At 57.7% G+C, this 23,141-nt stretch overlaps 4 protein-coding genes across 18 annotated transcripts in view; 2 read left to right on the forward strand and 2 right to left on the reverse strand.

Moving 5' to 3' along the window:
* Positions 1–206: 206 nt before the first annotated feature.
* CLIC3 (chloride intracellular channel 3) lies at positions 207–2,617 on the forward strand. Its single transcript, XM_071453621.1, is given in 5 exon segments — positions 207–451; positions 804–929; positions 1,069–1,175; positions 1,481–1,656; positions 1,979–2,617. Coding segments are annotated over 5 exon segments (816 nt in total). The 3' UTR covers positions 2,141–2,617.
* A 398-nt stretch (positions 2,618–3,015) lies between these two features.
* Positions 3,016–5,344, reverse strand: PAXX (PAXX non-homologous end joining factor). Of its 4 annotated transcripts, XM_071453738.1 has the most exons (7): positions 5,227–5,344; positions 5,085–5,145; positions 4,919–4,953; positions 4,601–4,791; positions 4,057–4,128; positions 3,506–3,599; positions 3,016–3,399 (listed from the first exon to the last, which is right to left on the reverse strand). In XM_071453738.1, the coding sequence occupies exons 1-7, from the start codon at positions 5,310–5,312 to the stop codon at positions 3,360–3,362; spliced, it is 579 nt and encodes a 192-aa protein (XP_071309839.1). In that variant the 5' UTR covers positions 5,313–5,344; the 3' UTR covers positions 3,016–3,359. The 4 variants fall into 4 exon arrangements, 3 of the variants coding, with proteins under 3 accessions (XP_071309839.1, XP_071309840.1, XP_071309841.1); XR_011683600.1 differs by having other exon boundaries at positions 3,506–4,128; XM_071453739.1 differs by lacking the exon at positions 4,057–4,128.
* Positions 5,286–23,141, forward strand: part of TMEM141 (transmembrane protein 141) — a 29,016-nt gene continuing 11,160 nt past the window's right edge. For 7 of the 12 annotated variants that reach the window (XR_011683601.1, XR_011683602.1, XR_011683603.1 and 4 more), the window contains exons 1-5: positions 5,286–5,432; positions 5,536–5,602; positions 5,713–5,796; positions 5,956–6,087; positions 17,171–17,319. Coding sequence is in view for 3 of the 12 variants with exons in the window: in XM_071453744.1 (XP_071309845.1) it covers positions 5,286–5,432; positions 5,536–5,602; positions 5,713–5,796; positions 5,956–6,087; positions 6,701–6,780 (510 nt within the window). In the remaining 9 variants the exon portion in view is untranslated. Of the gene's footprint in view, positions 5,433–5,535; positions 5,797–5,955; positions 6,088–6,700; positions 7,010–17,170; positions 17,320–19,872; positions 20,937–23,141 lie in introns of those variants that run through there. The other 5 variants (XR_011683606.1, XR_011683608.1, XM_071453744.1 and 2 more) reach the window with 5 other exon arrangements.
* ENTPD2 (ectonucleoside triphosphate diphosphohydrolase 2) lies at positions 9,187–20,404 on the reverse strand. Its single transcript, XM_071453736.1, has 9 exons — positions 20,274–20,404; positions 14,413–14,530; positions 13,772–13,922; positions 12,988–13,147; positions 12,668–12,895; positions 12,083–12,349; positions 11,773–11,892; positions 11,361–11,495; positions 9,187–10,350 (listed from the first exon to the last, which is right to left on the reverse strand). Exons 1-9 carry the CDS (start codon positions 20,382–20,384, stop codon positions 10,150–10,152), a joined length of 1,491 nt encoding a protein of 496 aa, XP_071309837.1. The 5' UTR covers positions 20,385–20,404; the 3' UTR covers positions 9,187–10,149.

The raw sequence follows: 23,141 nt of genomic DNA on the forward strand, positions 1-23,141 counted from the left end.
TGCTACTGCCACCCCTGCTGCCACACTTGCTCTCAAACCCTTGTCCCACTGACACTGTGAGGCTGCCGCAGCCTGGAGGTCCTTGTCCCCAGAGGGTGCCAGGGCCAGCACTTGCTGTGCCATGTGGCTGCTCTGGGGTGTGGCACTGAGGCTCTGGGAGCAGGCAGGGGCCAGGAGCTGGCGCCTTGCCAGGCATAGCAGGTGCCATGGACAGCAGCACAGCTTGCCAGGCTGGGCTGGGGCATGTGCCCTATCATCTTCACCCTGTACCCTCTGGGACGGACCCCACTGAGACCATGCCAGGGTGAAAGCGCAGCTGAGCTCTCCTTCTGTGCCCACAGGCAAGTGAGGATGGGGAGAGCGTAGGGCACTGCCCCTTCTGCCAGCGGCTCTTCATGGTGCTGCTGCTCAAAGGGGTGCCCTTCACCCTCACCACTGTGGACGTGAAGAGGTGAGTGGTGGCCCCCTCCTAAGGGGTGCCAGCCTTGGGGCCAGGATCATGTGCAGGGTGGGAGGTTGGTGGGTCCCCAACACTTTGGGAAGGGATGTGAAGGGTGGGGCACTATGGGATGCATGGAGCTTTTTGTACCTCCCCAGGTGACCACTGGTGCTTGGGGGAGGTTGGCAGGTATTTCCTTGGCCACACACTGAGGCAGGAGGGGCCTGGGGGCACCACCTTGTGCACCAGCCCACCAGAACTCCCTTTGCTTGGGACATGTGCACAGTATGAACACACACACACACACAGTGCCCTGCAGAACGCTGGACATGCCAGGCATCAGTGGCTTACCCATCTCCCACAGGGCACTGGACGTTCTGAAGGACTTCGCTCCAGGTGCCCAGCTGCCTGTCCTCCTCTACAACGGCGAGCCCAAGACCGACACCATCACCATTGAGGAGTTCCTGGAGGACCAGCTGAGCCCCCCCATGTCAGTGGCTGGTGCTGCCTTGAGAGGAGGAAGGGGCTCCCCTAGAGAAGGGCAGGACAAGCTGAGGGATGAGGGGGCTGACAGCACATGAGCCTGTCAGCCTCTGGTACCTGCCTCAGCTGTGCCCATATCCCCGCAGGTGCCCCAGTCTGGTCCCACAATACCCGGAGTCAAGCCTGGCTGGGAACGACATTTTCCACAAATTCTCTGCCTTCATCAAGAACCCGGTACCTGCCCAGGACGAGGGTGAGGAGCGGGTGGGGGAGCACCCCATGCAACCTCGCGGGTGCCACACCCCAAAGCTTAGCCTGGTCACACTGAGCTTTCCCAGTCCCCCCACCGAGTCCACAGTCAGGTCTGTCCAGGCACTGCCCTCTCTACATGGGCCAGTGTGGCTATGCCAGGTCTCTGTGGGAGGGCAGAGGCAGGTGCCACCCTGAGCCAGGTGGGAAGAGGCTGACAGGTGCTGCCTGGACACCTGGGCTGGGCTGGGCTGGCAGGAGGCCACAGCAGAGCAGGGCTGTACTGTGACCTGGTCACCCTCCCTGCAGCACTGCAGCGGAGCCTGCTGCGGGCCTTGCTGAAGCTGGATGAGTACCTGAGTGCCCCTCTGGAGCACGAGCTGGCCCAGGACCCCCACCTCCGGGTCTCCCAGCGCCATTTCCTTGATGGAGACCACCTCACACTGGCTGACTGCAACCTGCTGCCAAAGCTCAACATTGTTCAGGTAAGCCACGGGCATCCCAGCACCATGCTCTTCTCCTTTCCCTGACATCCCTATGCCCTCACTTTCCTCTTGGTACCTACAGCAAGCCCCTGCTCCTTTCCCAGTTGCTCTCAGTTCTGTGCCCCCCAGCATTCCTCTCCCTAGGAGCCCTGCCCAGCACCATGCCCTCCCACAGATCCCACTCCTTTCTGCATCCCAACTGCCAGCCCTCCACTGCGCAGTGCCATGAATGTCCCTGGCTCCCTGCCACCCTTCCCAGCTGGTGCCTGCCCTGGTCTCCTTGGCACAGTGTCAGGCAAGTCTCCCCCGTTTGTACCCACAGGTTGTGTGCCAGCACTACCGCCGCTTTGGGATCCCCAAGGACTTGCAGGGCGTGTGGCGGTACCTCAACAGTGCCAGTGAAACCAAGGAGTTCAAATACACCTGCCCCAATAGCCAGGAGATTATACAGGCCTATCGTTCCGTGGTCCGGGCACCGCAGTGAGCCGGGCACGTGCACTGGTGGGTGCTAGGCCAAGGCTGGGGTCAGGCAGGAGGTCAGCACCCACCCTGCCCCTGCCTGCAGGGGCTCAGGAGAGCTCTGCCACTCGCACCCAAATTTCCTCCGCTGGCACACAGGTGCTGGCAGCAATCTGCAGTGCACTCAGCCCCTCTTGTGCCACCCACCCTTCCTCACAACCAGGACAAGCTCTGTGGCCCTTCGAGCATCAGGATGAGGGCAAAGGGGCACGGCCACGGGCACCATCGGTGCCATAGCTGTGCCCAGCTGAGGGCAGGGGCAGAGTTGGGGACAACAAGCTGCCCTGCAGCCACTTGCACAGGCAGGCAGACTGTGTCACCCACCTGGGCAGCAGGCACCACAGGGTGCCCTCACACCTGCACCAGGTAAGAGGATCTGGCACAGCCATAGAGACCTATGAAGGGAGCTGCCGGGGGGGGATAGCACAGGCAATGGACACAGGTCAGTTCCCCCCAAAACTCACTACTAGGAAGCTCTCAACAGACTTGGGGGTTGTGAAGCAGGGAAAGCACAAGCTAAGCTTCAGAGCTCCTGGAAATCAATAAAAGCTTTGCAAGTAAGACCAGTGTGAGTCTAGAGTGACCACCCCAGCAGCTCCTCCCTCACAAGGCTTTGTACTAACATCCTCATCCTCTGCCAGTGCCCAGCAAGGCAGAGCCCACCCTCCCAGCTCTCCAGAGGGGTTGACCAAGTTCTAACCACACACCTGTCAGCCCACTTGCAAAAAGCTGTCAGGGAAGGGAACTTTTCTGAGGCCCAGACATCTGGGTTCAGCTGAAACAGGCCCAAGGCTTCCTGAGAAAGGGAGAGGCAGAATGGACAGACGCACCCAGAGAGAGTAGCTGGCTAAAAACACCTTTACTGGCAAGAAACAAAGCACAGGTGATCTTTCCATTCCATGGTATCAAAGCTCCATCCAAACTCCACCAGTTCATGGTAAGTGAGGTCAGGAGCTGGTCCCTGCCAGCAGGGAAGAGCTGCAGGGGATAAACCCACCATGCTGGTGTCCCCTCTGCTCCATCTGTTCCCCCCAAAGGGGAAAGCTGAGGGTTGGCTGCCAGGTACTGCTGCCTCTGTTGTCTCCCTGGGTTGAGGAGCTCAGTAGGTCCGGAACAACAGGGACACCTCCTCACTCAGACACAGTGGTCCATAGGGCTGTCATCAGGGCACAGGACAGCACCCATCAGGAGTCCTCGAAATTCACTCCAGATGGCACCTTCTTGCTGGAAGGAGATGGAGGAAACATCAGTCACAAGCCCCAAGCCCTGCTGCCACATAACTTTGGAGCAGAGCCCACAGGGTGCCCAGTGAGCAGCACCCAGCACTGACCTTTTGAAACCAGGGTTAATGAGAGACTCCCCCGGTACCTTCCTTTTGCCTGGCAAAGCTGAGCCAGAAGCCTTACTCTTCCTGGGGCTGGGGTCTGCCTCGGTCAGGAACAGGCAGGACACAGATTACAGGTTACCCAGGAGCTCTGGCTGCCCTGCCAGTCCCTCCACGGCTAGGGGGAGCCTCCAGGAGCCCACCCTGGCAGGACCAGCAGCCACAGAGGGCAAGGGCCAGGCTTGGCCTTCTCTCCCACAAGGAGGCATGGATCCACACAGCCTCCAGTCTGGAAGCACAGGAAAGCCTGCCCTCCTTCTGAGGCTGGCAATGCCCAGCCTTTGACCTGAGCATTCCAGACACCCTGAGAGCCACCACACTAAACCCTGCCCCTGCTCTGCCTGGAAGAGCACCAGGACAACAGGTGGCTGCCAGCAGCCAGAGCTGAGGGCACTCAAGAGTGTCCTGGAGAGCACATGGATACAGGAGCAGCAGCCTCCAGGAAGGAGAAGACAAAAGACTGCAGGAGCAGGGCAGGTGCCCCTGGCAGTGCCTACCTGGCAGGAAGAGCTGCTGGCTCCGGGCAGCGTTCTTCTCAGGGCTGCAGGAAGATGCTAACGTCTCCACTGCTACTGAGACAGGAGCCAGAGCCGAAGCTTGTGACAACGCCTCCTAATTCCACATGCAGCACCTTCAAGCCTCCCTCAGTGAGCTCCCTCCACAGCCAAACTGAGCCCCATTCTCCTCTCAGCACTTCCAGCCAGACTGATGCTGCTCCAAAATCTTTCCACCCCTCAGACAAAGATATCTATAAGGCGACTCTGACATTCAGGATGCTAGTGTGGTGCGGCCATGAGAACAAGGGCTGTGTTTCCACACAGAGACATAGCACTGTGTCCTCCCGGCCCAGCCCCAACAGGGAAGTGACGGGCAGCAGCTCTTCTGCTGGTCTACTGGGACCGGTGAGAAGAAACCACCTGGGGTGAAGCCCTCTCCTGCTGCGGCTGAACTGGGGCACCTAGGGCACTTTAGGTCGGGGTGACGATCCCATGAAGGTGGCAGGAGCTGCTAGCCCTCCCCTCTTCTAAACCCACCACGGACCTTCCAGGCGCCTCTCCAGGCTCTCGATGCAGCCGGCCATGCCGAAGACCAGCGCCTGCAGCTGGCTGCGCGCCTCGGCGGCGGGCAGCTGGGCGAGGGCCAGGGCCGGGCACTGCGGCTCCTCCGGCAGCCGCAGCGTGGCCGAACCCGGGCCCAGGCTCAGCGCGGCGGCTCCGTGATCCAGGGCGGCCCTGCGGGGAGTGGGGGTAAGGAGAGCAGGAGAGAGAGGGGCTCCGGGCGAGGTGGGGCCTAGGGGGGGGGGAGCCCGGGGAGAGAGGGTGCCCGTAGCGAGGGAGGTCCCAGGGCGGCAGCACCCACCTGAGCATCGCGCCGTGCTCCTCCGGCGGGCACCGCTGCAGAGGGAGAGGAGGAGGAGAGCGCGTCCAACACGGCTTAGCCTGGGTCCAGATCCATCCCTGCCCCTCCGGCACCCCGGTCTCAGTCCCGGGCTCTCCCGCCTCCCCCTGTTCCCCCCGGTACATACAAAGCCGAGCGCCGGGCAGTCACCGAGCTCCCCGGCCCAGACCTCCATCGCGTCGGTCACACTGCGGGAGGAAGCAGCTCAGGCCAGGGCTGCTCGACCCCCGCCCGCCCCCCACCTGCTCCTTCTCCCGCCTCGCTCTCACTAGACGGCGCCGTCGGGTCCGCAGTAGCAGAGGAACCGGCCTGTCCCGGTTCGGAGCACATGAAAGGGCCCCTCCGGTTCCGCCATGGCCGCGGCGGAAGGGGCGGGTGGCAGGGGCGGGTCCTGCCCCGGGCCGGGCCCGGCACCCTAGCCATGGTGAACCTGGGCGTGCGGCGGGTGGAGGACGATGTGGCTGCCAAGCACCCGGTGCGCCCCGCGGGGGACGGGCTGGGGGGCCTGGGGGTGCGGGGTTGCCGGGACTGAGGGGTCCGGGTGGGCCTTCGGCCCTCGCGCTGATGCCTCCCCGCAGGCGCTGCAGCAGTACGCGGCTTGCCAGTCTCACGCCTTCATGAAGGGCATCGGCACCTTCTTGGCAGGTACGGGCCGGTCCAGCCACCCGGCATCCCCCGGGCTGTCCTTGGCCGCTCCGCGGGGGCAGTGGGGACGTCCCGGCCGTGTCCGGTAACCCCGGCCTCGGTCTCGGCAGGCAGCGGGGCCGCCTTCGCGGTGCAGAATATGGCGCGGCAGAAGCTGCCATACAGCCTGCAGTGGAGCCTGCTCTTGGCTGCGGGTAAGTACCCAGCCCGAGCGGTACAGAGTGGTGTTTGCCACTGTTATGGGGGCTCGTCTCTGGCTCCAGCCACCTCCCAGTGCCCCGGTCCCCAGGGCTCAGGAGGGTTCGTGGCAGCGGGTGCTGCTGGCACTCCCAGGAGCACCTCGGCCTCCCCAGCTGCAGGGTCCCTCGGAAGCTACGTGGTAACCAGAGCTGAGACGCAGAAATGCTCCAACTTCTGGATTTACCTGGAGACAGGCAAGTCCCTACAAGAGTTCGCCGTGACTGGTGGGGTGTCTCAACCCGCAGGTACAGTCATATCTTCCTACTGCTTTGCCTGAGCTTGTTGTGCCTGGTTCTTCCCTGATGCAATAATTACTCTGCTGGTGACCGTGTCATTGCCAAAATCTCATTATATAAGTCCCACACTGGCACCCTGCAGCCAAGGGGTGGGAGCAGGAGCACCCATGGTGGGTGGAGCTCCTTACCTAGTTTCATGCCTCCCCTGTCCCTCTGTGCACCCGGCACAGTGGGTTCCTGAGCAGGGCTGGTGATGTGGGCTGGGTGCACTCGCTGCTGCTGCCTTCTGTCCTGCCTGCTTTGGGTATTCACAAAAGCCAGCACAAAAGGCTCATTTGCTGGGAGCGGAAGAAGAAGGTAAGGGATGGAGAGAGCAACCGAGGTGTGGAGGGATTTGCTGCCCAGTAGGGTGGGCGGAATTGGAGGGGCATCAAGACAGCAGCTGCTGGACAATTCTCATTGGTGCTCGCTGCTTTCTCCCATACATACCTTGAGCTTCCAAAGCTAGGCCAACTTGAAGAGGCTTTACGTGCTTCACCAAGGCTCTGTGGTTCTTTGCCCACGCTTGGCAAACCCATCAGGGTAGTTGGAGGTCCAGGGAACTTGTACTTTCTTGTTGCAGAAAACCTCCCTAGTGCAGAAGACAGGGACGGCGCTGCAACACTGGTGAGGAGGAACAGATACGGTGACGTGGTGGAGTAGCCAGCAGCGCATAGCCTGCCGTGCCCGTGTCCCACTTCACCCCTTCCTGTCTGCCCAACCTGACACTGCCCATGCTGCCTGTGAGGGTGGTGGGCTTGGTGACACTTCTGGAAAGCTCTGAGGACTTGATCCTGCCAGAGACAGCATGGTGGAGGCACCTCAGGGATTGCTGCCTGCCCCATGGCCTCTGCACATTGTGCTCGGGGTACAATAAAAGTTGAGAGCCGAATGCACTTGTTGTGGATGAGGTGAAGGGCAGAGCAGGTGGTGAATGTCAGCCTGAGGCAAGCTCTGGTCCCTCTGTGGTGATGGCAGTCACAGTCAGTACTTGGATTGCTCTGAGACTGCAGGCGCAGACCGGTCTGGTCTGAGTTGTGAGGGTAGAGCTGTTGCTGTGTCATCTTTCCTGAGCCCAGCCAGTCCCCATGTCCCTTCCACCACAGCAGCAAGGCTTTTCATACCTACCTGAACAGGCCTGAGCTAAGTCCCACAGCTGGGTGGCCTCTGGGGTGTCCCCTTCCCCTGCAACAGAGCTGACCATGTGCTCACGGCCCCTCTCTGCAGTGCTCACCTGTCACTGGCTAGTCCCAGATTGCCCATCCAGATCCATAACTGCTCGGCAAGGTAATGGTACTGTCTCGAATCCCATGCACACAGTGGGGCATGTGGGGTTTTTCCATGTCAGACTCCAAGTCTTGACTAGGTCAATTGTCTGCTTTTGGTGGACGTCCAGCTCTGATTCAGCTGCAGCTGAATTTCTTAGAAGAGGAAACTCAGCCTGAATTCTGGGAGCTGCCCAGGTTCTTAGAGCAGTGTTTCAGCTTCAGGAACCAGTAGTGCCTTCTCCATATGAGATACATAGACAGGCCCTGAACATCACCACAGGAGGGAGTCCCTGTGCTGAGGAGATGAGCTTGGGGAGGAAGCTGGGCTCGGAGGTTCACAGCATCCTCTCAACTGGAATCAGGTTTGCTCTGTGCAGAGAGATGGGGAGCAGCCAGTGGAAGAGCTGAAAGCAAAGTGCTGCAGGGAACAGGTGTGTTAAGTCAAGCATGGTATTCCAGCTGGAGCAGGGAAGGGTGTTGGGAAGTGAGCAAACCCACGGAGCAGAGTTGGTGCTGCCAACAGGAGCAAAGAGGGCAGTGAGAAACTGCAGCTCCCTGCAGCCATTCCTCTTTAGTGTTCAGGGAACGTGCAGGGCAGGGGAAGGCTTCCGAAAGGATTGGAGAGCTTGGACCAGTCCCATGCAGCTGCTGAGCACTGCAATGTGTGTCCTGGTGTCTTGTTGTAGTGCGTTCTTATATTTTGTAATACTTTAAAGTAGTTTGTTTTGTATTCCCATGTTTTTCCCAAATGGTTTATCCCAGACTGTACCCCCCCCTCCTTTTCCCTCTACTTGTGTTATCCCTTTCCCGGGATAAGATCTCCAAAACCCCCACCCTGGCTCTCTGCCAGTCACCTCGACATCCCAGCCCCCTACCTAGAAGTTTCGGTCCAAGTTGTCGAGTGATTAGCCAGGGGCCAAGGGTCAACCCCCCAAGTCCTGCCCCATACGCTGTTTTGTATGTCTGTCCCCCCAGCACCCATCCCCCAGAGATACCTATTGGTCAGTAGGATTTTATCTATGTTAGTTTCCTCCCCCCTTTAAATGTGAGCTCCAGACTTCCCCCAGTGCTCTCGGCAGGAGGACTCCCTGAGGTATAGGAGCTCCCTCGGGACTCCTTAATAAAACCTTGGAATACCCCCTGCTGGGAGTCGGCCCCTTTCCTCTTCCACCGACGTCTCGGTCGTCTCTGCTGCAACGAAGGCAACCAGCCTGAGTGCCCTCAGCACCCTCGGGGCACAGAGAGTGTCTCCCCGCAGTCGGCCGTGGTGGGGCTACCCCCCCCACTCTCTGCCGACCCGGGTAAGGCCCAGGGACTTGAGAGGCTTGCAGAGAGACTGGGACAGTGTCTGAGCTGCCAGTGACTGCAGCAGCAAATGTGAGCTGCTTTGCTGCTGCCCTTGAGCACCAGAGCTGGGCCCTGGCAGTGGAGGCTGCTGGCAGGTTGTTTTTCTGGGGGCTGTGGCAGTGAGGGACAGCTTGAGCTGCCTGCTTCTGGCTTTGGGGTGACTGTACCTCCAGCATTGGGGAAGCACGAGCTTGGTGACTGGCTGGCTGCAGCTCCTCCACCTCCAATGGGTCTGGGTCTGGTGTGAGGTTTCCAGCCCACCTTGGTCTATTTGAGGTCATCTCCAGGCTGGTAGAGTGCACAGAGCTGTGACGGTGTCTCAGCACTGGACAGGCTGCAAGGGCTGAGACCTTTGTGCAGAGAGGCTGACCTGTGGATGTGGCTGAGGGGTTCTGCCCCCATGGGACAGACAGGCTGAACTGCCTGTTGCTGATCACAAGCCACTGAGCCATAGTAGTGGTTACAAAGGTTTATTTCAGATTATTTAAAAAAAAAAATCAAGCAAAACCAAACCTTCTTTATGTTTGTACATCCCTGTTCTTACTCAATTGGAAATGAAGGTGCATCCTTCTAGCTGCCTGGTGTGGGGTGATGCCAGGCTCAAATCTCAGTGCAGAGCAAAGCCCCACAGTGTGGGAGCCTGTTGGCTCTGTGCCAGCATGGCCATGCACTACAGAGCTGCAGGAACCAGGGTGTGCAGGAGTCTTTGGATGTGGCAAAGACAAGTCTAGCATAGGAACCATGGGGGTAGTGAAGGCATTATGTCTGGTTGTTGAAGTGGGACCTGGAAGCTGCCATCTTCCCACATGTGGTTGTTTCTAAGTCCTTACCCAAAGCTGAGGTCAATGGCCAAGGAAAAGACCTTACCTTCAGGAAGGTCACTGGGGTTTGTACATCAGACAGAAAGACAACATGAGCTTCAGGTGATGCCCAGAGCTCCCCAGGAGGCAGGGCTGATGCTTCAGGGACAGGCGAGCAAGGTTGGTGGTTGGCTATAAGGACTAGTGTAAGTAATATTCCCCATTCATACACATACATATGAAAATTAATCCTGTTGTTGCTTGGGCTCATTGGCTCAGTTCAGCTCAGCTCTGGTGGCAGAAAGATGCCCTAGCTCTGAATGTCCCATTTCCAAGCCTGCTCCAGGGTCCATCCCTGAGTAGTGCAGGGAAACATTTAAGCCCTTCTCCCACAGGGCCAGTGATCGGCTTCTTCCTTTCCCACAGCTAGAGGGCAAAGGGAAGGCAAAAGGACACAGCTAATCTTCTGGGATGGTGTCAGGTTTTGGAGGAGGACATTGCTGCTGAGCACTGCAATGCTGCTGAGCACTTGCCACATCCCAAGCATTCAGAGCATGGAACCTCCAGCAGGTAGGATGGTGCTGGTCCTGCAGATATGGCCCACCCTGTCCCTGCCATCAGATTATGCTGGACTTGCTGTGCCGGAGCAGGCAGATAGCAGTCACCAGGGATGTCAGGGTGGTGACCACGAAGAGCAGGATGAGGAGGACCCAGTAATTGTACAGCATGCTTTTGTGGGAGGAGGGCTTCTCTGCCGGGATCATGTTGGTGAGGTTCAGCATGTAGCCCAGGGCCCAGCCAATGGAGGTTTCTCCTGCCTGTGGAAACAGCATGGCATGGTCACCATCCAGCCAGCCCAGCTGCATGGGCCTCAGGAGACCATGGAATCATGGAATCACTGAAGTTGGAAAAGACAACTAAGATCATGGAGTCCAACCAGTAACACCAGCACTGCCAAGGCCACCACTAAACCATGTCCCCCAAGTGTCACATCTGCACATGTTCTAAATCCCTCCAGGGATGGTAACTACCCCATCCGTGGGCAGCCTGTTCCAATGCCTGACCACACTTTCCATGAAGTAATTTTTCCTAAAATATAACCGAAACTTCCCCTGGCACAATTTGAGGCCATTTCCTTGTCCTGTGACATGTTAACCTGCGAGAAGAGACCAACCCCCGCCTGGGTACAACCTCTTGTCAGGGTGTTATAGAGAGTGAGAAGGTCCCCCTTGAGCTTCCTTTTCTCCAGGCTGAGTTCCCCCAGCTCTTTCAGCTGCTCCTTGTAAGACTTGTGCTCCAGACCCTTCTGGGACAGCTTCAGTGTCAGCCCAAAAGAGAAGAGTGTGGGGGAAGCCGCAGCCCCCTTGAGCCTCTGCTTGCCCACAGGTCCAGCCAGCCCAGGGACAGAGCAGTGACCATCTTGTGCAGAACTGAGCTCATCCCCTGGGAGTAAAACCTTGTATGCTCAGGCCAGTCCTGATCTCCTTGCACATCCCATAGCGTGTGCAGACAAAAGTACCTCCTGCCCTGAGGTAACTTCCCAAAAAGCCTCAGCAAAGCATTGTTTGGGATGGCTGGCATCTTGAGAGCCAAGGAAGGGCTGAAGGACCTGATCCCATGACCACCCCAATAGCCAGCTCAGCTCATTTGTTTCCATCCCCTGGGAGATCCCTCCAAAACCTGAGAGTTCCATCCTGCCCCTGTTCACTGAGATCTTCCTTTATTTTGCTTTGCTCTTTTTCCATGAGGGATCATCTCTCCTGCAGGGTTCTTTGGCCTAACTCCAAAGAGATCCCGTGGGATGGGGATGGATTTTGGTGCTACCCACCTTCTTCTGGAAGGCAATGTTGGGGAAGGAGTGGTTGTTGAAGCTGTAGCCTTTGGTGGTGAGCAAATACACAAATGTGCTGACAGCACAGTAATCTGGCAGCCTCTTCTCCAGCTTTGGGGCTTTCAGGAGCAGCTGGGTGGGATGCACAGAGGAAAAGAGAAGAGAGGTCAAGCCAGCAATGGCCAGGCTTGTGTCTGTGGCCTGAAGCTCAGGGTGTTTACATCTGTGAGGCCAAGGCTACCCCTACCCACCTGAGCCCTCTCCCAGTCCCATGTAGGAGCCATCAATTGCCTTCCCCCTACTCCATTGGTGCCAGGAAACCCCGGGACCTCCAAGGGCTTCTCTCAAAGCCTGGGTGATACCCCACATGAAGCAGCCCCCTTCTTCCCATGATGCCCAGGGAGCCCACCTCACTCCAGCTGGTGGCACAGATGGTCTCTGCAGCATCCTTCAGGTTGTTGGGCAGGTGCACGGGTCTTCCCATCACAGTCTGTATGAAATCCACTGTGTAGAAGAAGGCAGAGAAGGCCTGATGGAGGGAAAGGAGCAGCTGTGAGACAGGCCCGGAGTAAACTCTGATCATGAGCAGACACTCTGGCCAATGTGGTGGGCACCAGAAACTGCTGTTGCAGAGCTGGAGGTCTGATTTTGCTGCCACATGATGCTGGGGAGCTGCCCGGCCAGCAGCCGAGTCACCACCCTCCTCTTAGGGGACTTACAATGAAGTTTCCTGAAATCTTCGGCTGGAAAACACCATCAAAGGAGCAGTGGGAGAAGGAGCAGTTGGTGAAGTCAAAGAGCTTGCTGACATGCAGAGTGCAGAGGTTCCCATTCCCAGTGCCGACCAAGGTAACAGTGGTGTTGAGGGCAAGGCTTGGTCTCTCCTTCTCCGTGCAGGGGCTGTCATAGATGGTGCTCAACAACAGGCTCTTGTTGTAGCCCATAGGCCAGCAGGGATGGGAGACAGTTTCTTGGTAGCGCTCGGCCTGCCAGAGGAGGGACACAGGGGGTGCATGAGCTGTGCATAGCACAGCTTCCCCAGAGCTTGAGCAGCCAGACACAGAGCAGTTGACAAAAGTGTCTCAAAATGGCTTGGAGTGTCTTGGCTCTAGCCAAGAGCTGCATCATCTAATGGAGATAGTGGGAGAAAGCCCTGGGAACACAGGAAAGTGTTGGGGGCAAAACCGAAGTTGGCTGGTAAAGGTGTGCAGCTGGTCCAGGGCTGAGGGACAGTGTAAACACGGAGGTGAGGGGGCAGCTGTGGGGTCATGACAGCCAGCATCCACATCAAGCACACACTGTACCTGGAGGAACTTGGAGAGCAGCCTCTTGAGGACCTGGTCCCTCCCATAGCAGAGGAAGCTGTGTGTGTACACTTTGTATGCCTGGCCATACAGTTTCAGCATCACCTCATTTCTGGGGTTTTCAATCGTGTCCCTGGTTTCAAAGGTGATCTGTGTGGAAGCACCTCCAAAGTCCATGGCCCCCAGGGTCTTCTTCTGAGGGTGGATCCATTCTCCGAGCCATCCACGCTGAGCCAAGGAGGACAAGAGCAGGCATAAGCATATGAGGAGCTGCCCAGCCACCACAGCCATCCCACTGGATGTCACTATCCTCTGCTCACCTTGATGAAGTTCTCCAGGAGATAGTTTGCAGTGACCCAGCCAAAGACCCCTTCCTCTTCCCCTGACAGGATCTTTGCTCCCCGGAAATCAAAGGGGTACGTCTTCAGTGTGGCTGCTACAGCTCTGAGGACAGCGTCCGATGCCTGTGGGTCCGCAATGCTGTGGGCCGAGTGAGAGGGAGGAGTGACAGACCTGTGCCACAGTGCTGCAGAGCCCTCCCTGTCCCAACGGCCCTTGAAGGCCAGCACTGCCATAGCAGGGCCCAGGAGGAGAGGTGAGCCCTTGCCTGGGTACTCATAGGCATGTCCCAAAAAACCACTAGCTAATTCCCCTTGTCTCTGCTGGAGGAGGCAGGTAGCAGGAATGAAGTGTGCTCCTCACTGCTGGGACAATGGAATCCATCCTGCCTGGGCTGAGTGAGGGGAGCACAACTCCTCCCCCATGTGCTTTTTGAGGGGTGTTTATTCTCACTGTGTCCCATCAGGCTGGCAGTGGGTGCAAGGGATTTTCCTCCTAGCATCCAAAAAGTCTGGGTGGGTTATCCTGGTGCTGGCCCCTCCACCAGCCCCCACTAGCACTGTGCTGGCTGTGCCCTGTAGAGTATATCCTGCTCTGAAAGGCAGGACCACTTCTGCAGGGGACACAGCACTGGGCAGGTCGGTGGTCAAGAGCTTTGCCCAGCAAAAGGGCAACACTTCAGCCATCCTTCCCCACCTCCACCCCTGCTGTGTGTAGCAAGCTGGCATGTTAGACTGGCACAACAGGGCCCCCCTGAGCACTCACTTGAGCAGACGCATGCCAGCCGTGGCACCCAGGTAAAGCGGCGTGCCTGCATGCTTCTCCTTGGGCACATCTCTCAGGGCCTGGTTCAGGCAGTGCTCCAGGCTTGTCCCAGCCGCCAGCGGGTTTGAGCTGTAGCTGGAGATGCCAGGACCTGTGAAGAGGAAAAAGCATTGCTCCCTGCTGGTGAGGGGATGATGCTCAGTGGGAAAATGCCTGGTGAGCAGCTTTGCCCCTTTCAGGCTGTCCAAAAGGCAGTTTTCTGTAGGCGTGGAGCCATCCAGGGTCCAGCCACATCTCTCTGCCCACGCTGCATCCTCTGCTGGCTGACAGTCTGGGAAAGGTTGATAAATGGAGAGTGAAAGACTGACCCTGGCTCCTCACTGGGCTAGGCAGGGAGCTGGATTGTTCTCTGGTGGTTCAGTACCTGCCAGGAAAGGACAAACCAAAGCATGCACAGCTGCAGGCCTTGGGGGGAGTTGGGGGACATTTTAGGAATAGAGCTGAACCCTTTAGAACACGTCACTACACTGGTGAATACAGAGGGAGGCAGCTGGGCATGGCAGGGGCACTCACACCATGCTGCCCTGCCACAGGGATGAAACAGACACGGCCACCAGCCCCGGACCTGGGCAAGCCCTTACCCTCCACATCACACATGCTGTGCTCGCTGACCACCCCGGTGTCATTCTCCTTGTCTGCAGGCCACTTGTAGATGAACATGGCGGTGTGGGAGGACCCAGCGTCCAGCACGATGCCATACTGCAGGGGGAAGGCAGTGGGTCAGGCCTGGAGGCTGAAGGTCCCCTGGGTTCTCCAGCCCTTACCAAGGGAAGGCACTGGGGCTCAGTGCACAACCCGTCCACACTCCGACCCTCAGTCCACACTCCCACCCTGTCAGTGCCCAGCAGCTCTGCAGTACCATCTGGCAGAGGCAGGCTTTGCCCAGCCCAGCCTGGCACTGCCGGGCCCACACCTGCCCAAAGAGGGCACTGCCTGGCATGTGACTGGGAGTGGGATACTGGCCATTCTGGAATGCTATTTGGAGCAGCACAGGGACTCTAGCTTTTTGGGTAAGGGGACCCCGTTGAGTGCAGCTCAGGGGCTCTTCCCCCACTGCAGGTTATCATCACTCCTGGCTGCCTGCTGAGCCATGCTAGCCAGTCCCTGGGACTGGTGGTGGAGAGAGACACCTGAAATGGCTCCTTGGGATGCTCTTGGCCAAAGAAGGGCAGCCAGGCCCTTCGTCCCTCCTGCCCTTGTATGGCTTGGCTATTCTCTGGCTATAAATAACCCTGCTCCTCCTGCCAAACAAGGTTACCCAGCTCCCAGGGAGGGGACACCATACATGCTGCCTGCAGCACCCCTGGGCGTAGCCCTCTGCCTGACCCCTGCTGCCCATGGTCTCAGGGTTGCCCATGCTGGCCCCCACTGTGCCACCTCAGGGCTGTGAGTATGGGGGAAAGCAAGGCAGGACCCAGAACCACCCCAGCTGAGCATCTCTGGGGTGAATCCATCTAAGGCTTAAACCTCCTATGAGTCTCTGTCTGCTCCTGCCCTACCCAGATTCAGTACAGCCAAGGGCTGGAGTAGGCAGCTCCTCTCCCTGCCCAGAAGCCACCCCAGCCCTGCCTGCCATGGGTGCCCCATGCTACCCCTGTCCCTATCACCTGGTTTTCACCAGCTCAGGCAACAGAAGTGTCAAGGACACCCGAGGTCCCCACTTATAGGTAGCCTCAATTACACCATGAACCCATAGCCCTGCACCAGTGGTACCTCCTGCTCCCTCAGAGGACCATCTCACATAGGTGACCCGCCCAGACTCACCCAGTGATTTGCTCATGCCCTGTGCCAAAAACTACAAGCCAGCAGAGAATCCCCCTCTGTGGCCAGGCTGGAGCAGTGGAGTAGCTTCAGCTCCTGACAAACACTGCAGAGAGGAGGAAAGAGGCTGACAACTCCCCCCAACACCTCTCCCCAGCCTCCTGAGCTGGGTGCTGGGGTGCGTTTTCCAGGCAGGCTTAGAGGGCTCTCAACACCCTCTTTGCCCAGCGTGTGGCATCCCAGTCTGTTCTTGACAGAGCAACCTCTGCCTTGCCTTGCCTCCCTGGGATCCTGTCACCCCTGTATCCCCAGATGAGCAGTCACTGACCAAGCACAGGAGAGTCTGAGGAGGGTCCAGCCCTACGGGACCCCCTCTGTCCACCTCAGTGACACATGTGCCCATGCCCTCTGTAGTCACCATGCAGATGTCTCCGATTTGCTCACAAGGCACTGCATTACCCCAGATATCACCTGGAGTGACACTAGCAGGAGCAGGGTGACAAGACTGTCCCCATCAGGAAAGCATCGGTAGGTCATCCCCAAACTTGGGGCTAAGCACAGCCAACACCCCCTAAGAGTAGTCTCCAGTGCGGAGATGCCATGGAGGGGCTGAAGTCTACAGGGAGGGACAAGGCTGGAGACAGGGATATCTACAGGGTGGCAAGGGCTGAGAGATACTGTAGTATGAAACAATAAGGATGACCTGCAGTGCCAGGGATACCTGGTGCCACCCACCAGGAGTGGGGTCAGCCTGGGAGGGCGATGCTGGGGATGCCAGACTCACCCCATGGCAGGAAGGGACGTGGCCACATGGCTGGCTCTAGGGTGAGCAGGAGGAGACCCACCACCCGTGACAGGAGGAAGGCTGTTTCCCAGGGTTTCTTCCTGCATTCAGCAGGGCTGACTTGGCTGTGCCCCACTTCCCACCCCATGGAGAGCTGGTACCAGGATGTATGCATGGGGGTACATACCTGGAGTGGAGTTGCACATGTAAAGAGATGCACAAATGTATGTGCACATGTGCATGTGGTCTACATGCTGCAGGAGTGTGCATGTTTGTGTGTGGGTGCATGGGCATACAACGGAGTGTGCAACTTTAGGTGTGGATGCTTACACTATGTGCATGCAGACCGCACGGGTGAGGTCTGCATGCACATAGGTGCGCCAATGTGTGTGCACATGGGTGCATGTGTCCGTGCACACATGCATTTAGGAGGGGTATGTGCATAGGTGTGCATGGGCACACATACCATTGCGTGCCCAGGGAAGTGCAGGCAATGAGAGGCAGCACGAAGCCTACACCCAGAGTAAGCCCCACACAGACGTGACATGTTGGGGTGACAGCTGGGGCAGGATGCAGAACTGGCTGCGCATGTAGGCACATCCTAGTGCCCTTTGCTGCCAACACCTGTGGGTCGGGGTGGGGGTTTCTCCTCTTGGACCCCCAGTGCATTACCACCAGGTGTGGAGTGGTGGGTGAGGTGCATCCTGTGGGTCCCCCAGCCTTGGCAGTGGCAACAGCAGCACTTGGCCTGGCTGAGGTAAGGTGCTGCAACACGATGGTGCTTGCCTCTGCAGAGAGTGCCTGGTGAACTGCTACCACAGCTCACCCCACAGCCACCCCAGCAGGAGAGGAGTCACCACAGCCTCGTGCCAGCCCCTCCTGAGGGCACAGGATTTTGCACCCCAGCTTGTCCCTGTGGAGAAGACATCCTTGCCTAGGAGTGGTAAGCAGCGGTGAGAATCGTGTGCATGGTGCACAAAGGCACTGAGGCAGACATGGGCAGCCTAGTATGTTCCCAGTGATGAAGAAATGTCATCTCCTCCAGTCCCAAGGGTACCTCATGCCTCCAGCATTCACACAGAAATCATGAATGGGATAACCTACAGTGGTGTGCAATGGTGCCAGTCCCTGGCCCCAGATCCTGTCCCTGTTTTAGCTTCTGTCCCTGCCTAGAGCCTGGGCTTGGGCGTCAGAGCCACTGCATTCCCCAGAGCAGAGTGTGCTGCTGTGTGGGTCTGAGTCACGGCTGAGCCATGGACATGGGCGGGTAGGCTTCAGGGGCCCTACAGGTGGGAAGCCCCAGGAGGGAGAATAAAAGCCCACCCCGATAGTGATTTGCAGCATGAGTGCAGCCCTCAGCTCTGCCAGCTGAGCTGCCCTGTGCCTGCTAATAAGTACACTGCAAATGAGGGCTGGGGAGACACAGGGATGCCCTGGCGCACTCCCACACCAGCACCTGGCTCCCATCACCCCTCCCCTCTCATCTGCCTTGGCATGTTTGCCTACTGGCACCCAGGGCTTTGGCAGGGCCTCATGCATGTGGGACAGTCCCCACCACCAGCATCTCCTGGTAACACAGGGATTTTTCTAGCAGAACCCTCTGACCAGACCCTGGTGATGCTGCAGGCAGGGGGGACACAGAGAGGTCTCCATTGTGGCCCCACACTGGGACAGTTTTCCAATGCCAGCCCTATCTCTGCTGCCTCCTAGGTCACCCATGGTCCCAAGGGCTCTGCCCCAATGCAACATCACTCAGGCCAGCCCCATTCAGGGCTGCTCAGTCCTGAAGCCCCTGCAGAGGGGGCACAGAAGACAGTCATGTTCCCAAAGGCCATGCATGAGTAGTGCTTGGGGCTCCTGATCAGTGTATGGCTCTGCCCAGGGGAGGAGGCAGATGGGGACATTGAGAATGCCCCATGTGCTGCTGCCTGGCAGTGTGCTCCATGGCCATGCCCAGGACTCCAGCCCCCATCCCGCAGGCCCTCCAGGCTGTCCCATGTCGCATGAGGGGCTCATCCCTGGCCTCCCACCGTTCTGCCTTTGTGAAGGGTGGTGAGGTCATGCACCACTCAGGTTTGCAGTGAGATGTAACAGGTTTCCTTCCTGCTGCAGTAGCCACAGCAGCCACAGGACGTAGAAATTGCCAGAGGTACGTTTGCCAAAAGAAGAAAGAAAAGGGCTGTCAAGAGCAGGACGCAGCTCAGGGCAGTCAGGCCGTAACCTCCACTGCAGACCCATGAGGGAAGGATCAGTCCCTCAGCAGCAAGATAACGAATCCTGGGTGGTTTTAGGGCTATATTCCATGCAAAGGAGCTGGAAAGGGAAAATGTGGAGCTGTAGTTCAGCAGTGAACAGCACTATCCAGGAGCTAACATGGACTGAGTCAGCAAGGACACATCTTGTCCAGGCCATCAGAAGATGTGCCCAGGGTCTCCCATAGCAGGACCGACCTCTAAATCACACGGGCATCTTTTGGGCTGAGTTAAAATAACACAAAGTTCTGCATTGTCAAAACAGCACTGGGCTTTGTGTGAAAGCAAGTCCTCAGCACCTTCCTGGTGCCAGCCTCATGGGAACAGGCACTGTTGGACACTGAAGCACACACCATGCTGGACCTCATTGCACTTGGCATATCCAGGAGCACTGAGTCCCTGGGCCAGGCCTTGTGCAGAGCAGGGTCAGGACCCAGGTGGGTGTTCAGGAATGCTTGGTCCCAAACTGCAGCAGTGCCTGCAGACTAGAAGGTGCTAGCACTCAGAGGGAGAAAAAGCATCAAAAAAGGCACAAGAAAAAAAGTTTCTGGGAATTAATTTGGTTTAAAACCAAAGGTCCATTTTGGAACCAGGGAGAAGAAAGGTTTTCCAGGCTGATCCAAGTGCTACATATGGGGATCTTGGTACCAATCTAATTCCTTCATGTTCCAAAAGATAAAATCCACTCTGAAATCAGCTCAGAGTACTGCCCAAGATGGCCCAGCATGTGGTAACAGGTGGACAAAAAAGGTGTCACAGAGAGGGAGTTAAAAATTGGTAGTTATACTAAGAGCAAAAAGGGTCATCTTGGCTAAGCCTGCTTGTCTTCATTACATCTGACAAACCCAGAGAGAAGGCAGCAGCACATCTGGCATGCAGGCTGGCTCAGAAAGTTTCCAAGTAAATTGCTTGGGATGAGAAAAACGGGGTTTTAGATGAAATACTTTTCAGGACAAGAGCCTGGGACTATTTTAAAACAAAAGACTTGTCCTACAAAGGGAGTGCTTGGCCAAAAAGAAATTGTTCAGGAACCTCTTTCATCATCCGAATTTACGACAAAAAAAAGGGGGGGAAAAAAGCAGCTTGTATTCAAAGGAAAGTGCATTTGTCACCCAGCAGCACTGGCTCAGGCAATGCAGTGGAGCCCGGGGAGATGCTGGGGTGCGCAAGGAAGCCCTGGCCCAGGCAGAGCAGCAGCAGATGCTGACTCGGCTGCTCTGACCTGGGGGGCCGCTATCTTTCAGTGTGTCCAACGCATTCCCCTCCCAAAGCGCACGTCCCAAGGCACAACGCATGGACGGCCGAGGGTCCCGCAGCCGGCGGGTGCCGCAGCGGAGATGCCACGCAGCGGGTCTCGCTACTGGGGCAGCTCCGTCCCTGCGCACCCGGCGGGGGCTGCTCCCTGCGACCCTCCCCGCAGATGAGGGACCCCTCAGCCCTGGCGCCTCCCGTGACGCTGGGGATCCTCAGACGCCGGCGTCTCTCCCCCACCAGTATTCCCGCACACCGAGAATGCCGCACACCGACGGCGTGAGAATGCCCACGGCGGCTCCCCCAGCCCCCGGCAGCCCAGGACCTCCCGGTACCCGCCGCCACTCCGCGCCCAGTCTCCCCGCGCCCAGTCTCCCCGCGCCGCCCCGCTCACCTTGAAGCCCGGCGGGCCCCGTGTGTCCCCAGAGCCGAGGAGGAGGAGGAGGATGCCCAGTAGGCAGCCGAGGGCCAGAAGCAGGAGCAGGGCGGCCAGGCGGCGGGCCATGGCGGAGCCAGGCAGGTGAGCGGCTCGGCAGCGGCGGCGGCGGCTCCTGCCGCTCCTCCCCCGCCTCCTCCTCGCCTGCCTCTCCCGGCTGAGTCACCGCCGCCCCGGCCCACCCGGGCGGGACACCGGGCTCCGTGGCACTGCGCGGGGCGGCCCGGGCTGCGAGTCCTGCGGCTGCCCTGGACCCGCACTCAGATTTTCCTGCCCCCTCCGCCCCGGGACCAGACCGATCTGCCTCCCCCAGGCACGGTTCTTTTGCCCAGGATCAGCACCAGCCCGGCCCCTCAGGCACCGCCCCGGCCCTAGAATCAGCTTTGTCCCTCCAGCATCACCGTTACCAAGAGGGCTCAGCCCAATCTTGTCCCTCCTTCCTGGGTACAGCCTGTGTCCTTGGGATCGGCCCCATCTATCCCTCCGGGCAAGGTCCTTGACCCCAGGCTCAACCCCATCTTGCCCCCTCCCTAGGGCTTAGCCTTTAGATGGTTTCAGTGGGATGTGGGAACATCCTGAGATGCAGAAAAGTTCCAAGAACCTCTCATCTACAATGATTAACAGCTGTGGTTGCATTCCTGCTTTTAATCATCACAAGAACTTCGTGACAGCCCTGAGGAGCCCAGATGTATATTGAGTCTGTTTTCAATATGGTCACAAGTGAATAATGTGATGCATTTGCATAGGGAGCAGTGAGCCAAAGGAGGTTTGGTTCCTTCCTCTGAGAAGGACATTTGCAGCTTGCTTACACAGTGGGATACAACAGTGAGCAAAATAATAAACAAGGAGAGAAGGCTGGAGGTCACAGCTCCTAGAGCAGCTGGGTTGCAGGCTGCGGATCACAACCTCACACTGAGGGTGTGAGCTGAGGCTCCTCATGCCTGCCTCACTCCTCAATACTTTCTTGAAGCAAGGAGCTTTCCTGCTGCTCACAGCTGACCCATGCACAGCACACATTGCACCATTGCACCTTCTGCAGAGCTCCCTGACCATCACTGTGGTATTGGGGCGCAGGGGTGCTCATGGGGCTAAGCCTTTGCCCAGCGCTTGTGGTGCAGGAGCCTCCAGCCCTGATGCACCACTCCATTGCACAGGTTCTGCAGCTGTAGGTCCCACAAAGGATGAGCTCCAGTGCTGTCTCTACTTTCACCCTGGCAGTGCCCATCACTGTGGAGCAGGGCTTCTCTGCAGGACTGCTGTGAGTCTTTGCAGAGGTTTACCTCCTCACTTCAATTCATTAAGCACTTAACTCTGGAAAATCCGTGTTAATCTATTCCATACATTAATATATTAATTGATGTGAAAAAAATATTTGCTTTTGCTGCTGATTATGGCACAGGAAACCACAGTCCTGTCCCTGAGGCTCAGCACAGCATCATTTCTGCTGCCTTTCTGCCTCCCCAGGCTGACTCTTCTCAAGTTCCTATAGGAAAAATACCTGCCTATTATTGACTCTTTATGCTGCCCATCTCACTTTCTGAGGCAGTTGTCTGCCATCCTGTACAGTGCAATTGCACCAGGGATTATCGCAGAGAGATTTTTCTGGATTGAACTTAATCCCTTTCTCAAACCTCCTGCTTCACTTTTAGATGGACAGGCAATGAGGTCTTCAAAGACTAAAAAGGAACAAAAAAAATCTCTTTTCTGGATGATGGGGAGCAGAAACGGGGTTGGAGGAGCCCTGTGGGAGTAGGGATGGTCCCCTTGCACCTCATCCTTCTTCTGGTTTTGGAGACTTTGGAGCAAGTTCCTATCTGTCAGGTGGTCCTTGTTGTGGTGGGACCCATCCTGGGAGATGTGTGTCCTCCATACCTTGGTCTTGCGCAGACTTGGCCATCCTATTCCCGGGCTGTCCATAGGTGGCTTTGAAAGGGGGCTGGCATCCCTTCCCTCCCCAGGGTGGGCTGCTCCTCCTCTTCATGGGGTCACTTTTGCCACCCTCTTTCCAGCCCCAGGGGGATAGGAGCTGAGGTCAGAGGGAGCCTGTGCCATGCCCTGGACAATCACTGGTGTCCCAGGATACTCAACCTCCAGTGCAAACGGGAAGGCACCAAAAGCTTGGACATGCTGGGGTGGAAATACTCCCATTCCCAGGGGAATGTCAGCCAGACAAACACATGTATAGCCAGAGAAATACCCGAATACCCTGTGACAGTATGTTCAGGCAGGGAGCACCCCAACACGGCTGTCTGAGCTCAGCCCAGCCAGGGTCAGGCACTGCCAGCTGCTGCCCCAGTAGGGGGGGTGGGAGGGGTGGGGGGGGCTCATGTCAGTTTTCCTTTCCCATGTAGCCCTGTCAAGGCACCATAGGCTGGAGAGCAGGGCACCGAGGGTGGCAGTGCCTCTGCCCGTGGTGTGTGGGCAGCCCCAGCCACTCACAGGGAACCCAGCTACATCCCTGGGCAGGAGCAGGTGTCTGCACTGAGGTGGCTGCCCCAGGTGGGCAGTGCCTGAGCTCCAGGCACAAGAAAGTTCAGTGTGAAAAAGTGAGGGGCAGGGAAGGCTTTCTTTGCCATGGAAGACAAAGCAGGCAACTTGCTCCAATGGCAGGAGGCGAGAGCAGCCTTGTTTGTCTGAGGAAACAGGGATGTGGATTTTGGGCACTATCAATGAAAGGCAAGAACAGATGTCACCTCTGCAGGACTTGGGTTGCGAAGCATACAATCTGCCCCAATGAACAGGTTCAATGAACAAGCAGCTGTGTGGGGAGCCAGCCCGGCACAGCTGGGTTGCCCTGCCACATTACCACTCTGCTGCCTTTCTACC

Source organism: Agelaius tricolor, unplaced genomic scaffold (assembly GCF_023055355.1).
Source record: "Agelaius tricolor isolate 1412-34295 unplaced genomic scaffold, bAgeTri1.0.p SCAF_37, whole genome shotgun sequence".
Classification (NCBI taxonomy): Eukaryota; Metazoa; Chordata; class Aves; order Passeriformes; family Icteridae; genus Agelaius; species Agelaius tricolor.

Coding starts and splice junctions, on each gene's coding strand:
- PAXX (XM_071453738.1), bottom strand. CDS start 5,312: ATGGCGGAACCGGAGGGGCCCTTTCATGTGCTCCGAACCGGGACAGGC. Junction 4,792..4,918: donor GAGCACGGCGCGATGCTCAG/GTGGGTGCTGCC, acceptor CACTCCCCGCAG/GGCCGCCCTGGATCACGGAG. Junction 4,129..4,600: donor CCTGGAGAGGCGCCTGGAAG/GTCCGTGGTGGG, acceptor CTGTCTCAGTAG/CAGTGGAGACGTTAGCATCT.
- ENTPD2 (XM_071453736.1), bottom strand. CDS start 20,384: ATGGCCCGCCGCCTGGCCGCCCTGCTCCTGCTTCTGGCCCTCGGCTGC. Junction 12,896..12,987: donor TCCTGGAGAACTTCATCAAG/GTGAGCAGAGGA, acceptor TCCTTGGCTCAG/CGTGGATGGCTCGGAGAATG. Junction 11,893..12,082: donor AGATTTCAGGAAACTTCATT/GTAAGTCCCCTA, acceptor TCCCTCCATCAG/GCCTTCTCTGCCTTCTTCTA.